At 42.8% G+C, this 12,881-nt stretch overlaps 2 protein-coding genes across 4 annotated transcripts in view; one reads left to right on the top strand and one right to left on the bottom strand.

Annotated features, from left to right (window-relative positions):
* The window catches only part of LOC129007300 (protein tyrosine phosphatase type IVA 1-like), a 93,256-nt gene that overhangs the window by 74,719 nt on the left and 5,656 nt on the right, over window positions 1-12,881 (bottom strand). The gene's annotated exons all lie outside the window — the stretch shown is intronic.
* ME3 (malic enzyme 3) overlaps window positions 1-12,881 on the top strand; it is a 231,982-nt gene that overhangs the window by 218,121 nt on the left and 980 nt on the right. For 2 of the 3 annotated variants that reach the window (XM_063671305.1, XM_063671306.1), the window contains 5 exons: window positions 519-624; window positions 1,585-1,727; window positions 2,305-2,478; window positions 5,855-5,953; window positions 7,335-7,581. In XM_063671305.1, coding sequence (XP_063527375.1) covers window positions 519-624; window positions 1,585-1,727; window positions 2,305-2,478; window positions 5,855-5,953; window positions 7,335-7,496 — 684 coding nt within the window. In that variant the 3' untranslated portion in view covers window positions 7,497-7,581. Of the gene's footprint in view, window positions 1-518; window positions 625-1,584; window positions 1,728-2,304; window positions 2,479-5,854; window positions 5,954-7,334; window positions 7,582-12,881 lie in introns of those variants that run through there. The other variant, XM_054438021.2, reaches the window with a different exon arrangement.

Raw genomic sequence — 12,881 nt, 5'->3', positions numbered from 1 at the left:
AATGTAAGGAACTGGAGCTGGTTGGGCATGGTCCGCCATTCTAAGACCTTCCTGGGGCTTAGTTTGGTATTATTCACAGGGGAATTAATGGCTCTTATAAACATATTCAAGTTAGCTCCCTGAGCCTGGGTGGCACAGGTCCCCATCCCTCAACTGAGCTTGGTGCTGGATGCCTTGGGCCAAAGGGTCTTGGTGAGACTCAGGCATTGCCCAAAAGCCTTTCTGTCCTGGCCCAGGAAGCCATAATCCTAACAGCTCAAATAAATTGTTTATGGATTCTCCATATGTGGTTTGGGTTAAAGAAACATGCACACACACACACCCCCCACTCTCACACTTAGGTCCCACCATAGGTTCTTCCAGGAAATGTAGTCAAGAAGATGGGCCCCAAAACATCTGACAGCTCAAAACAAAGCATGGGGCTCAGCAGGAAACGCTCTCAGAGTTTCCAAATGCATCTGTACTCCTACCCAACAGGCCATCACGACCACAACTGCTCTGTGTTCCTTTTCCTATAGGGGAGGAGCCACCTGAACCATGAAAAGGAGATGTTTGCCCAAGACCATCCTGAAGTCAACTCCCTGGAGGAGGTGGTGAGGCTGGTGAAGCCCACAGCCATCATAGGTAGGAGAAGGGAGGGTACCCACTACCCAGCCCACCTAACCCTCTTGACTTGCAGATGGAGAGACAGAGGCTCAGCTAGGAAGCCTAAGTAACCCATGGAAACAGCTCTTTCCCCTATCCCATGTGCAATTCAATGCCACAAACTTTTATTGAGTGACTATTGTATAGAAACCACAGAACTAAGGCACCAGAGTTAGGGCTCAGTGATGCAGAAATATACAATGCAGTGAATAAGTGCAGGGCTGGTCTGTCTGTCTGTCTCTCTCTCTTTCTCTCTCTCTCTCTGTCTTTTTTTTTTTTTTTTTTTTTTTTTGACAGAGTTTAGCTCTTTTGTCCAGGCTGGAGTGCAATGGTGTGATCTCAGCTCACTGCAACCTCCGCCCCCGGGTTCAAGTGATTCTCCTGCCTCAGCCTCCCAAGTAGCTGGCATTATAGGTGCCCGCCACCATGCCCGGCTGATTTTTGTATTTTTAGTAGAGACAGGTTTTCGCCATTTTGGCCAGGCTGGTCTCAAACTCCCGACCTCAGGTAATCTGCCCCCGCCCCACTGCCCGCCAGCCTCCCAAAGTGCTAGGATTGCAGGCATGAGCCACCACACCTGGCCTGGTCTCTCTAACCACAATGAGATTGGCATTTCTCTCCCAAGGCAGACCCTGGCATCTTCCTGTGTCCTGAGGAGCAATTCATTCTCCATGGAAATGCCCAGGAATGCCTTCACAGGAGCAGCTTAACTGGCAGGGACCTGAGGTGGACCAGTGGTCCCTTAGAGATGAAAAGGAGGTCTCAGGCAGCTCAAGCAGGAAGATCATTTTCCCTTCTGCTCCCTCAGTCCTTGTGGGAGATGCTGGGCCCAAGACCGAGTCTTTCATGGTGTTCCTAGTTCCCCCACCACCACCAGCAGAAGAGGAATGGGTTGTTTATAGAGAGTAGGCATCCCCACTACCCACCTTTTCCCTGTAGGTGTTGCTGCCATCGCAGGAGCCTTCACGGAGCAGATTCTGAGGGACATGGCCTCCTTCCACGAGCGCCCTATCATCTTTGCCCTGAGCAACCCCACCAGCAAGGCTGAGTGCACGGCTGAGAAGTGCTACCGGGTCACCGAGGTCAGCGGGGAGTCCTTCCTTCCCCCGGCTGAGAGGACATAGTAACAATTACTATGAGTAATCCCATGAGGGTGAAAAATACTCCTACATCGCTGATGAGCAAACTGAGTTTCAGAAAGATGAAGTAACATGCCCTAGGTCACAGAGCTAATAAGGAGTGGAGCTGGCTGTCAAACCCAGGTCTGACTCCAAAGCCCAAGCTCTTACTTTTGTGCTATGCTGCTCAAGGTTCACCCTAAATAACACAGAGCTTTGACCAGAACCCAAAACCTGAGGCACTTGTAGACTCTAGGCCACATCCTGTCATGTCCTGGGTTTGCCCTGCCAGGAGATGACAAAAATGGTGCTGTGAACCCCATCACCTTTCAGCAGTTTCTTGGCTGCTGGATAACAAGTGAGGGCTGAGCTTTCTGGTCAAATGACAAATGTGCTTTAAATACCTGCCATGTTCTCAGCACAGTGCTGGTTGTTTGGGAGAGGATGAAGAAGGGTCCAACATTTGGAAGATAAGAATAGGCCACTATTATTACCCCAAACCAATCTCCAAGTTCATCTCTGGTTTTCTTCCTGCCTCCAGGGCCGAGGGATTTTTGCCAGTGGAAGTCCTTTTAAGAGTGTGACTCTGGAAGATGGCAAGACCTTCATTCCTGGGCAGGGAAACAATGCTTACGTGTTCCCCGGGGTGGCACTGGGAGTCATCGCCGGCGGGATCCGGCACATCCCAGATGAGATCTTCCTCCTGACAGCAGAGGTATCACTGTCCTTACTCCCTCAAATGCTTGCAGTAGGGTCTGTGGGTTGACACTGGGTCCTATACTGGATCTCTCTTATCTCTTCTGCCCATCTGCCCCAACATTGCCAGTGGATTCCCAATGTGCTTAAACCTCAAGCATCTCTCATGGCCACCTTGAAGCTTGACTTCTTCAATCACACATGGGGCTTTTGAGGGGGAATGGGGAATAGTGGTGAAGGGTATTAGCAAGAGGCACTGACAGAGGAGGAGACATGCCTCATACTGCCCCCTGCGTCCTAGCAATGCCATCTAGATGCCTAGACAGAAGAGATGCCATCAAAGCCACCTGAAACTGAGGGTTTGTGGACCATGATAGGTGATGGATTCTTCCAGCCACAGGCCTTAACCAAATCACTGGGGTAACTGGCGGTAGTAAGCCCCACTAGGACAGCTTTCTGTAAGGGAGGGGGTGGGTGTCATACTTGTTTTTTTCTCCTTGGAGGACCCAGATCTTGAGCACTGATATGAGGTATTGGAGATGTACCTATTCCAGGTATCTTACTAGATAAGCGCACAAAAGAGTTCTTTACTAGACATGATGAAAACCATGAAAGAATTCATTAAGAATGACAGCCTATATTCACACTCATGGTTATTGATAACAGTTACAGTGGCTGAAATTACCAGGTAGTTACCAAGTGCCAGGCACTTGACATTTATCCTCACTCTGACAAAAGCAAGGCATAGAAATGTCTCTGTTGAGAGGTTAAGCTAATCAAAGCCATATACAAATATTAAACATAATTTACACGTAACAAGCTCCAAAGGCTCTCCTGTGACTTCTAACATCCTTCTGCATTTCCTTCTCACTGAGGCACTGGTGAAAGCCTGAAGCCAATGAGACATGGGTATGGCTTCCACACAGCCCTGTCTGGATCCACTTCTGTGAGTCCCACAGGGAGCTACCTTATGCACCAGGTCCCTTCTTACTATGTCTAGTCTTTGAGCCCTGGCTTTCCAAGGCTGTGCAAATAATGTCTCCCAAAGGCTTTTCAGCTGCCCCCAGCCCTGTGCACACTACTTATGACTTTGTGTTACAGTTCTCTGTTCCTCTTGTCTGAATATTCTGTTTGTCTTTCTTCTCATTGCTATGATGGGTGTTCTTGTCCTGTAGCTGTGGGCAGAGCTGTGTGAAGCCCCCATTGGATGGAAAGAGTCACTTTCTGCTTGAAGTCAGCCTGAAAGCAAAGTCCTCTGTTGAGTAAAAACACAATTGCTAGAGTCCTGCCTATGTAATACCATGGGACATCCACACATCTGCCCCACTACCTCCAATGCTGTGAGACAGTTCAGCTCCATCATTTCATGAACAGTGTCCATCAATTACACAGGAACCTCTCCTGGATCTACTTATTATCACCTGCAGTGAGCAAGATAAGGCCCCTCCCCTATAGGAGCTCACATTATGGTCTTCAAAGGCCTGGCAAGTTATATTTCTGAAAAGGGTACTTTTAGTGAAGATAATTTAAGTTGAATTTGATTTTCCCATGGAAAATTAATATAGGCTTTAAGGAGATGTGCATTCACCACCTCCTTTCATTGTAACAACTCTGTAAAATAGGTAAAATTCTTACTCATGTGTGAGTTTAAGTCACTTGCTCAAGATCACTGGTCTTGTGAGCCCAGGATGGCTCCAGACAACTTGACTCCCTGCTGAAGAGCATTGCCAGTGCCTACCGTCTTAGATGTGATCACACATACCATTATATATCTCTTCTCAGGATAACTTTTCTAGATGCATATCTAGCCATGGAAATCTTGCTTCTCTCTTATTAATCCATCTTCTATACCTTCACAAAGAGAATCCTTCAAAACATAGGTCAGGTCAAGTCTCTCCCCTAATTTCAGATCTTCGTATGGCTCCTTGGTGCATACAGGATAAAGTCCAAATTCCTTCCCATGATTTCCATACAAGGTACTTCATCACCAGGCCCTCCTTTCTTCTCCAACCTCACTTTTGGTGTCTCCCTACCATCGACCTAACCAATGTGCTGTTTTCAATCTCTTGTCCATGCTCTCTCTCACCTCCCAGCATTTGCATGGGCCATTCTCTCTCCCCTAATTCATGCTTTGTCCTTCAGGTATCAGCCTGTGACACTTCTGAGAAGCCTTTCCTATACATGGTAGACAAGATCCTGCCATCCTCCATGCCTTTATGTCCCCTCTCATTGCACTCACCCACTATAATTGCTATAATCATTTGTTACTTGTCCACTGACACCAGTCTCCATAAGAGAAAAGACTATGGCTTCTCCACCATAGAATCCTTCCTTATATGGCTCCTCAGCACCTAGCACAGAGTCTAGAGACTAAAAGTGAGGCTGAAGTGGAAAGGAGGGCCCAGTGATGAAGTGCCTTGTATGGACACCATGGGAAGGAGTTTGAAGGAGCCACATAAAGGTCTGAAATTAGGAGACAGCCTTGGCCTCCTCTGTGTTTTGAAAGATATAGTAGAGCTCAGTGAATGTATGACTGAATGAATGGAAAAGAAAGATGGAAGTGTGAGAGGTAGGTAGAGGGGGAGGCCCACTTCCCTAATATCTGAAAACATTGAGGGGAGACCAACTTCTTAGCCTTGTCACTTCTAAGACACACAGTTCTCAGAGAGCACCAGTGGCATTTCCCAAGTCTAAATTTAACACCAGAAGACTCGGTGGGAGTAGATTCAGAACCACCACATTAAAGAGGCTGATTTGCAAGGCTGAACAAACTCCAGCATCTGAGCCCGGAGGACGAGGCCCTGTGGCAGATGAGGCTTAACCCTTAGAGGCAAGCTCTGAACCTGGAAGGGAAGCTATGGGAGGCTCTGTTCTCAGGATGATGTGCTTGGGACATTTATTCCAATAAGGTGTAAGACTCAATCACTCACTGGAGGAGAGGGCTTCCTCAGACTGAGACCAGGGCTGGAAGGAAGAGCTCCAGGAGACTGAACACAAAGACATAACATAGCCTAGATGGTCACTCAAGATGGTACCAAGCATGTGGAAGGAGGCTGGGGCCAGGAAGTGAGGCTATGCAACAGGCTGGACCAGCCAAGAGGAGATCTCATAGCCTTTCCTTTGCAGGCCACAAATTTATTCATCTTGGCTTTAGTGATTTTCCTTTGGAATTCAGAGACACTTAACATTAAGCCTCAGCCAGTCTTACAGTACAGAAAGGATGTGTCCTCTCTTACACCCAAGCATTAAGCTTCCCTGGTAACAGAGTCAACAGTTGGAACTGCAGTGTTTGACCAACTATGCAGGGTGGGGTTAGTCTCTGGGGTAACGGGTTGGGCTTGTTTTGGGAAGGCAGAGACTCAGCTTGTTCCTCTCGGTTCTCTCCTTCTCCCCAGCAAATTGCCCAGGAAGTCTCTGAGCAGCATCTGTCCCAGGGGAGACTGTACCCACCACTCAGCACCATCCGAGACGTGTCTTTGAGAATTGCCATCAAAGTAAGGGGCATCCTACACCTGTAATATGGGTAGTGAGGCTCAATCACTTTCTCTGTCTGTGACTTTAGGAGGGTTAAGGGGATGGAAACTGTGGAGACACTGGATCTCCTTGAGCTGCACTACATGTAACCCAGAGGCTGGGTGACAAACTCTTGTCTGCAGTTTGAGCTCCACCCCAAACACCCACCCAGGCCAGTTCTGGGAAAGCTCCTGGATTTCTCCTAATACACCAAGCAGAAAGGTCATTGAAGTCCATGGACCAGAATATGGGAATTTTTTAGAAATGACTCATAAGCGCCCATTTATAAGAAAGGTCAGCTTGCATAGCATCACGGAAAAAGCTCAGGCTTTGGGGTCCCAGCTCTCCCAATCAGCAATGGTATAATATTGGTCCAATCACTTCACTTTCCTGAGCCTCAGTTTCCTCCTTCTTCAAAGGGCCAGTAGTTCCTCACTCTCAGAATTCTGGAGATTGGCAGAGAACAGTGAAAAAGCTTCATACCCAGTGCTCTCTCAGCCAGGGTAAATCTCTTTCTTCCCCTTTTTCTCAGAATGGCTGGCTATGGGGTGATCAGCTTCATGGAATATTCCAGACTATAATACTGTGCAGAGATGATGGGTTTTCAAAGAATCAGAACATGGTGCAATAAAGACTGGCCCAATATTGATCATTGTTAAAGCTGGATAATACATACATGACAGTTTATCATACTATTATTTCTATTAGTGTGCATGTTTTACATTTTCTATAAGTTTTAAAAATAATTTCAGAAAATGCATTGTACAACAGCACACACTACCCACGAGTTGTCTGGTACAGAATCCACAATCAAGCCTCAAGATTAACAGTCCAGCTCAGGGTCCAGCTTCACCCCATCAGTTTCTTCCTCTGGGCAATATTTAGATTCACATTCTCCTGAAGCCAAATCTAATACCCAGAGAACAGTGTCCAGGCTGTTCATCCAATTTAACCCATATTCAAGTGGGAAAAAAATCAGGTTCTGGACACATTTGCCTCTTGTCTAATTTTATCTTAATGCTGCTCCAGAGAAAGGTCTCTTTACTTCCATTTTACAGATGAGGAAACTGAGGCTCAGCAAGGATAATATCACCTCTGAGGACCCACAGGCCTTTGGAAGCAGGCAGAATTTATGCTGAAGCCTCTTGACCCTGGCTCAGTATTTATTCCACTATGTTAAAGCTGCCTGTCCAGAAAGAAAGCTTAAAATCCTTCCTATCCAGTTGTTTCATGAGCCATACTCATGAAAGAAACAAGTCTGGTTCCTTAAGGTGTATTCCCCTCCCCCATGCTCCCAAGCAAGGATCCTTAAGCAGGTTTCCCCTTAGATCCGGTTCCTTAGCCAAACATGTTTTTCTCTAGGTTCTTGACTACGCATACAAACACAACCTGGCTTCCTACTACCCGGAGCCTAAGGACAAGGAGGCATTTGTAAGATCCCTGGTCTACACTCCAGACTATGACTCCTTTACACTGGACAGCTACACTTGGCCCAAGGAAGCCATGAATGTTCAGACGGTCTGATGCAGTCTCAGAGGCTGGTATGGGGCTAGATGAAGCCCAGAGTAATACCCACAATATAAATGGGTTCCAAAATGGCCCAAGTGAATCCTTGTTGCTGTGTTTTTTCTTTTAAACTTTCTGGTGTGAGAGGAGATGCCAAGGCATACAGTGAATAAAAGCCTTGTCTCTGAAGGCCCTGGGAGTTCACTTTTCTGAACTCTCCTCTGAGTTCCTTCCTAAGCATTTCTTCATCCATTAATCACCAACTATTGGCCAGGCTTTGTGGGAAATGCAGAATCTCATCTAGAATCCTGCCTTTACAGAGCTCGGGCTCTAGTGGAGGAGATTGGACACAATTCATTTTGCCATAAGGGAGAAAGTGGTAAGTTCATGAAAGAAGAACAGATAAAAACTGAGGGCAGTCAGAAAAGGGAGAGGATACTTCCTATGGAAAGGTAAGAGAAGGCTTCAGGGAGAGCAGTGTTTGCACTGAGTCCCAAGAGGAAAAGATGGGTGGGAGTCATGGGGAGATGAAGAATGCGAGCACAGCCACTAGCCAGAAAGCACAGCCCACCCATCAGGGAGTTTAGTCTATATCAGCAATACACACCCTTCAAGTCTCGGCAGTGTGTGAAGGCTGAGTGGCTAAGGGCAGCTCGCTAACTATTCAGGTCACTGCCCTGTGGGTTGCTGAGTCTTAGACATTCTTTTTTCTAAAAGGAAAACCAGAGAAATGTGGGTGGGGAGGGTCAGCCTGCCAAGCAGTGAGGAGGAAGAGAGGCAGTGAGAGGAAAAGCACCATAGGGAGTTCTAGGGAAGACTTGATTTCATTTTCCTGGCTCTGGAACACACTCTGGCTTCCATCCTTCACTCTCTGAAGTAGTTGAGCAACCCAAAGCAGTTTTCTTAGTGAGTAATATCAGTCCATCTTCGGTGTTTCTTAGACCAAGTTCAGTGCTAGCCTTCATCTCTCTCATCTTCAGCAGAGCCCATATCATAGGGGTGGGGGCGGAAGAGAGCTTGCAGCCCCCTGAAATTAGATACTGCTAAGATGTTAAGATAAGTTGAGATGGCAGCTTCCAGCTTCTAATTTCATTGTATAATAAATGAATCAATAAATCATGCTTAGGGCCCTACTCCTGCGGCTACCTCAGCCTCAGGATCTCCACTGCCAGCAACGAATAGGTCCTATATGACCAACTCTCAAGGACAGACTAGATGGACTATTAGACTTCTAGAAGAGTAATTAGCAGAGATACCACTCACTTCTTGCTCAGGTCTTACTCTTCCAAGAACTGCTTCCTCGGTGCTGGTGCTCAGCCAAGCATATCCTGAGAAAATATCCCTCCTCTATGATCCTTGGGATCATAGAGAATGAAAAACTATTCAGAAGAGAGTTTGAAGAGTGAAGCTGGAATCTGAACACCATGGAATTTTTGACACTATCTTTTTACATCATGTCCCACAACTTCCTCTGTACCACCGCTACATATCCTTTATAATCAATATAGTAGAAAAGAAAAACAATAGTAGAGAAAATAAATGAAAGCAAAATAGTTCTTTGAAAAGATCAAATGAATTAACAAACTTTAGCTATACTAACCAAGACAAAAACAAAGAAGACACAAATCATACTTCCTTTGTTCCAGCCACACTGAACATCTTGCCAGCCCTAAGCACATGTGCTTTCAAGCCTGTGCTGATACTATCCATGCTTGGTCTCTCCTTCTGGGAAGTCCTTCCCTTCCCTGTTTTTCTCTTCACTGATTAAATTTTAGTTTACTCTAGCTTTCTGCCTAGAAACGGCATTCATCCTTGGAATTCAAATGCAATTGGCTCTACAGAGTAACAGAATTAATAACTAAATTAGAAATCAATAAACAGAAAACTATGGGAAATTCCAAAATATTGGAAAACAGTACATTTCAAAATAACCCATAGATCAAAGAAGAAATCATAAGCCAAGTTATATATGTTGAACTAAATTTTTAAAATCATATCAAAATTAATAAGATGTAGCTAAAGCTGTATTTAGAGAGAAACTTTATAGCTTTAAATGTTGTCATGGTTAATTTTATGGCACCACAGGGTGCCCAGATATTTGATCAAATGTTATTCTGGGTGTTTCTGTGAGGGTATCTTTGGATGAGATTAACATTTAAATCATTAAACTGAGTAAAGTAGATTGCCCTCCACTAATTGCCTTCATCCAATTAGTTGAAGGCCTGAATAGAAAAAATGGATTGACCCTCCCTTGAGTAAGAGAGACTTACTCCTACCTGATGCCTTTCTAACCAGGATATTGGCTTTTTCCCACCTTTAGACAGGAACTATACCATCATCTCTCCTAGATCTCCAGCTTGCTGACTCACCCTATAGATCTTAGAATTTGACGGCTTCTATAATCATGTGAGCCAAGCCAGTTCCTTATAATAAATCAACAGAGAGATAGAGAAAGATCCTGTTGCTTCTGTTTCTCTGGAGTACCCTGACTAATGCAAATTCCTCTATCAGAAGAGAAAGAAAGAGAGAAAGGAAAGAAGAAAAGTCTCAAGTCAATAATTTAAACTTCCTCCTTAAGAAAATGGGGTGGGGGAAAGCAAACAAAATTCAAAGCAAGCAAAGATTAGAGCACAAATCAATATACCTATAATAAGTAATGAAATTAGTAATTAAAAAAAATCTTTCCCCCAAGAAAAACCGTGTCCAGATGGCTTCATTGGTTGGAATTTATCAAATACTTAAGTAATCACACCAATTATTCAGAAACTCTTTCAGAAAATAGGGGAGGGAACACTTCCCAAATCATTCTATGACACTAGTATTGCCATATCAAAGCCAGATAAATGTATCACAAGAAAAGTGCAGGCCAATATCCTTCATAAATATAGATGAAAAAAATCCTAAACAAAATATTAGCAAACCAAATTCAACAACGTGAAATTTAAAAATTACATACAACAAACAAGTGGGCTTTATCCTCAGAAACGTAGTTTTTTAACATTCAAAAATTGTTCAATATGGTTGTTCAATTACATTAATAGAATGAAAGACAAAAAAAAATGATCATGCCAATAGATATGAAGAAAGCATTTGAAAAAAACCAACGCCCATTTATGAAAAAACTCTAAACAAAGTAGAAATAGAAAAGAACATCCTCAACCTAACAAAGGACATCTATAAAGAGCCAAAGATAACATCATATTTAATGGTAAAAGAATGAATACTTTCTCCCTAAGATCTGGAACAAGGCAAGGATGTTGTTTTTACCACTTCTAGTCAACATGGAGGGTGTTTAGCCAGTGCAATGAAGCAAGAAAGAGAAGCTAAAGGTGTCAAGATTGGAAAGAAAGAGTAATACTGCCTTGATTCACAGATGACCTAATCCTGCATGTAAAAAATGCTAAAGAACACACATACATTCATTCATTCATTCATTCTCTCTCTCCTCTCTCTCTCTGTCTGTCTACTGGAACTAATAAATTAGTTTTGAAAGGTCACCAAATACAAGGTCAACATACAAAAACCAGTTGTATTTCTATATGCTGGCAGCAAATGATCTAAAAATAAAATTAAGAAAACAATTTCATTTACAACTGCATCAAAAAGAAAAGATACTTAGAAATAAATTTTAGAAGTGCAAGTATAGTATACCAAAAACTACAAAACATTGCTGATAGAAATTAAAGATCTAAATAAATTGAGAGAGATTCTTTGTTCATGGATTTGAAGACTCAATATTGTCAAAACTGCAATTATATTCAAATTGATCTATAAAGTCAACACTATACCTATCAAAACCGTTGTAGGGTTTTTTGGTGGAAACTTACAGGCTGATTCTAAAATGTATATGGAAATGTAAGGATCTCAAAGAGTCAAAAAAATTATAAAGAAGAACAAAGTGCCCTATTCAATGTCAAGAACCTACTATAAAGATACAATGATCAAGACTGTGTGGTCCAATAGCAAAGACATGAAATTAATCTAAGTTTCCATCAGTCGATGGCTGGATAAAGAAAATGGATAAGAAAATGAATATATATGTGCAATAGAATACTATTCAGCCATAAAAAGGAATAAAATCATGTGTTTTGCAGCAACATAAATAGAACTGGAGGCCCTTAAGTGAAACAATTCAGAAACAGAAAGTGAAACAATTTGGAAACAGAAAGTGAAACACCATATGTTCTCATAAGTGGGAACTAAATAATGTGTACACATGAACAAAGAATGTGGAATCTCACTGGAGACCTGGAAGGGTGGGAGGGTGGAAGAAGAGTGAGGGATAAGAATTTACTTAATGGGTATAATGTGCAGTATTTTGGTAATGATTACACTAAAAGTCCATACTTCACCACTATGCAATATATCCATGTAACAAAACTGCACTTGTACACCTTAAATTTATACCAAAAAAAGACCGTGTGGTCATATAAATAAATGAAGCAGAACTGAGAGTTCACAAATAAGTTTTTACATTTATGGTAAATTGACTTTTAATCAAAATTACTAAGGTAATTTATTGGGGGAAAGAGAGTCTTTTGAACAAATTGTGCTGAAACAATTGAATATCCACATGCAAAAAAAGTTAACTTAGACACCTCACGCTAAACACAAAAATTAACCTTTACACATCTGAAACCAACAAAAATTACCTGAAATGGATCACAGACCTAAATGTGAGAGCTAAAACTGTAAAATTTCTAGGAGAAAATATAGCAGAAAATCTTTATGACTTAGGTTGAGGAGAGTTCTGAGATACAACTTTAAAAGCATGATTCATTAAAGAAATAAATTGTACTTCATCAAAATTTAAAATTTTGCACTTTGAAACACTTTTTTTGGGAGGAAAAAAGACAAGCAGCAGACTGGGAGAAAATAATTGCAAATCATATATCTGATAAAGACATTGGATCCGGAATATATAAAGAACTACTTCAACTTAATAAGAAGATGGCAATTCAAATTTTAAAATGAGCAAAATATTTAAATCAGCATTTTATCCAAAAAGATAGGTGAATGGCTAACAAGCACATAAAAAATGCTGAACATTATTAGTAATACGAAAATTAAAACCACAATGGCATAACAACACTCACCAGAATGGCTATAATAAAACAAAGATCTGTTGGTAAGAATGTGGAGAACTTTGTCTCCTAAGCACTATTAGATTAAGGGAGAGTTCCCTTGCCTTTTAAGTCTTCACTCTAACTCCCCAGCCTCCCATACATAGCCCCAGTATTCAGCAAGTGTCATTTAAGAGAGTGGATGCTGTGGTTGCACCACCTAGATCCTGCCTTGGGTCTGAAACACTCATTCCTCCAGATGCCATTATCAGCTGAGGGCCCACAGCTGCATTGCTCTCTAGGAATTGCCCTTGACTGAAGGTGAATGCTTCACCCAAGA

This window comes from Pongo pygmaeus, chromosome 9 (genome assembly GCF_028885625.2).
Source record: "Pongo pygmaeus isolate AG05252 chromosome 9, NHGRI_mPonPyg2-v2.0_pri, whole genome shotgun sequence".
Taxonomy (NCBI): Eukaryota; Metazoa; Chordata; class Mammalia; order Primates; family Hominidae; genus Pongo; species Pongo pygmaeus.
Note: the sequence above shows the minus strand (reverse complement) of the source record. Positions and strands in the feature narration are given on the sequence as shown.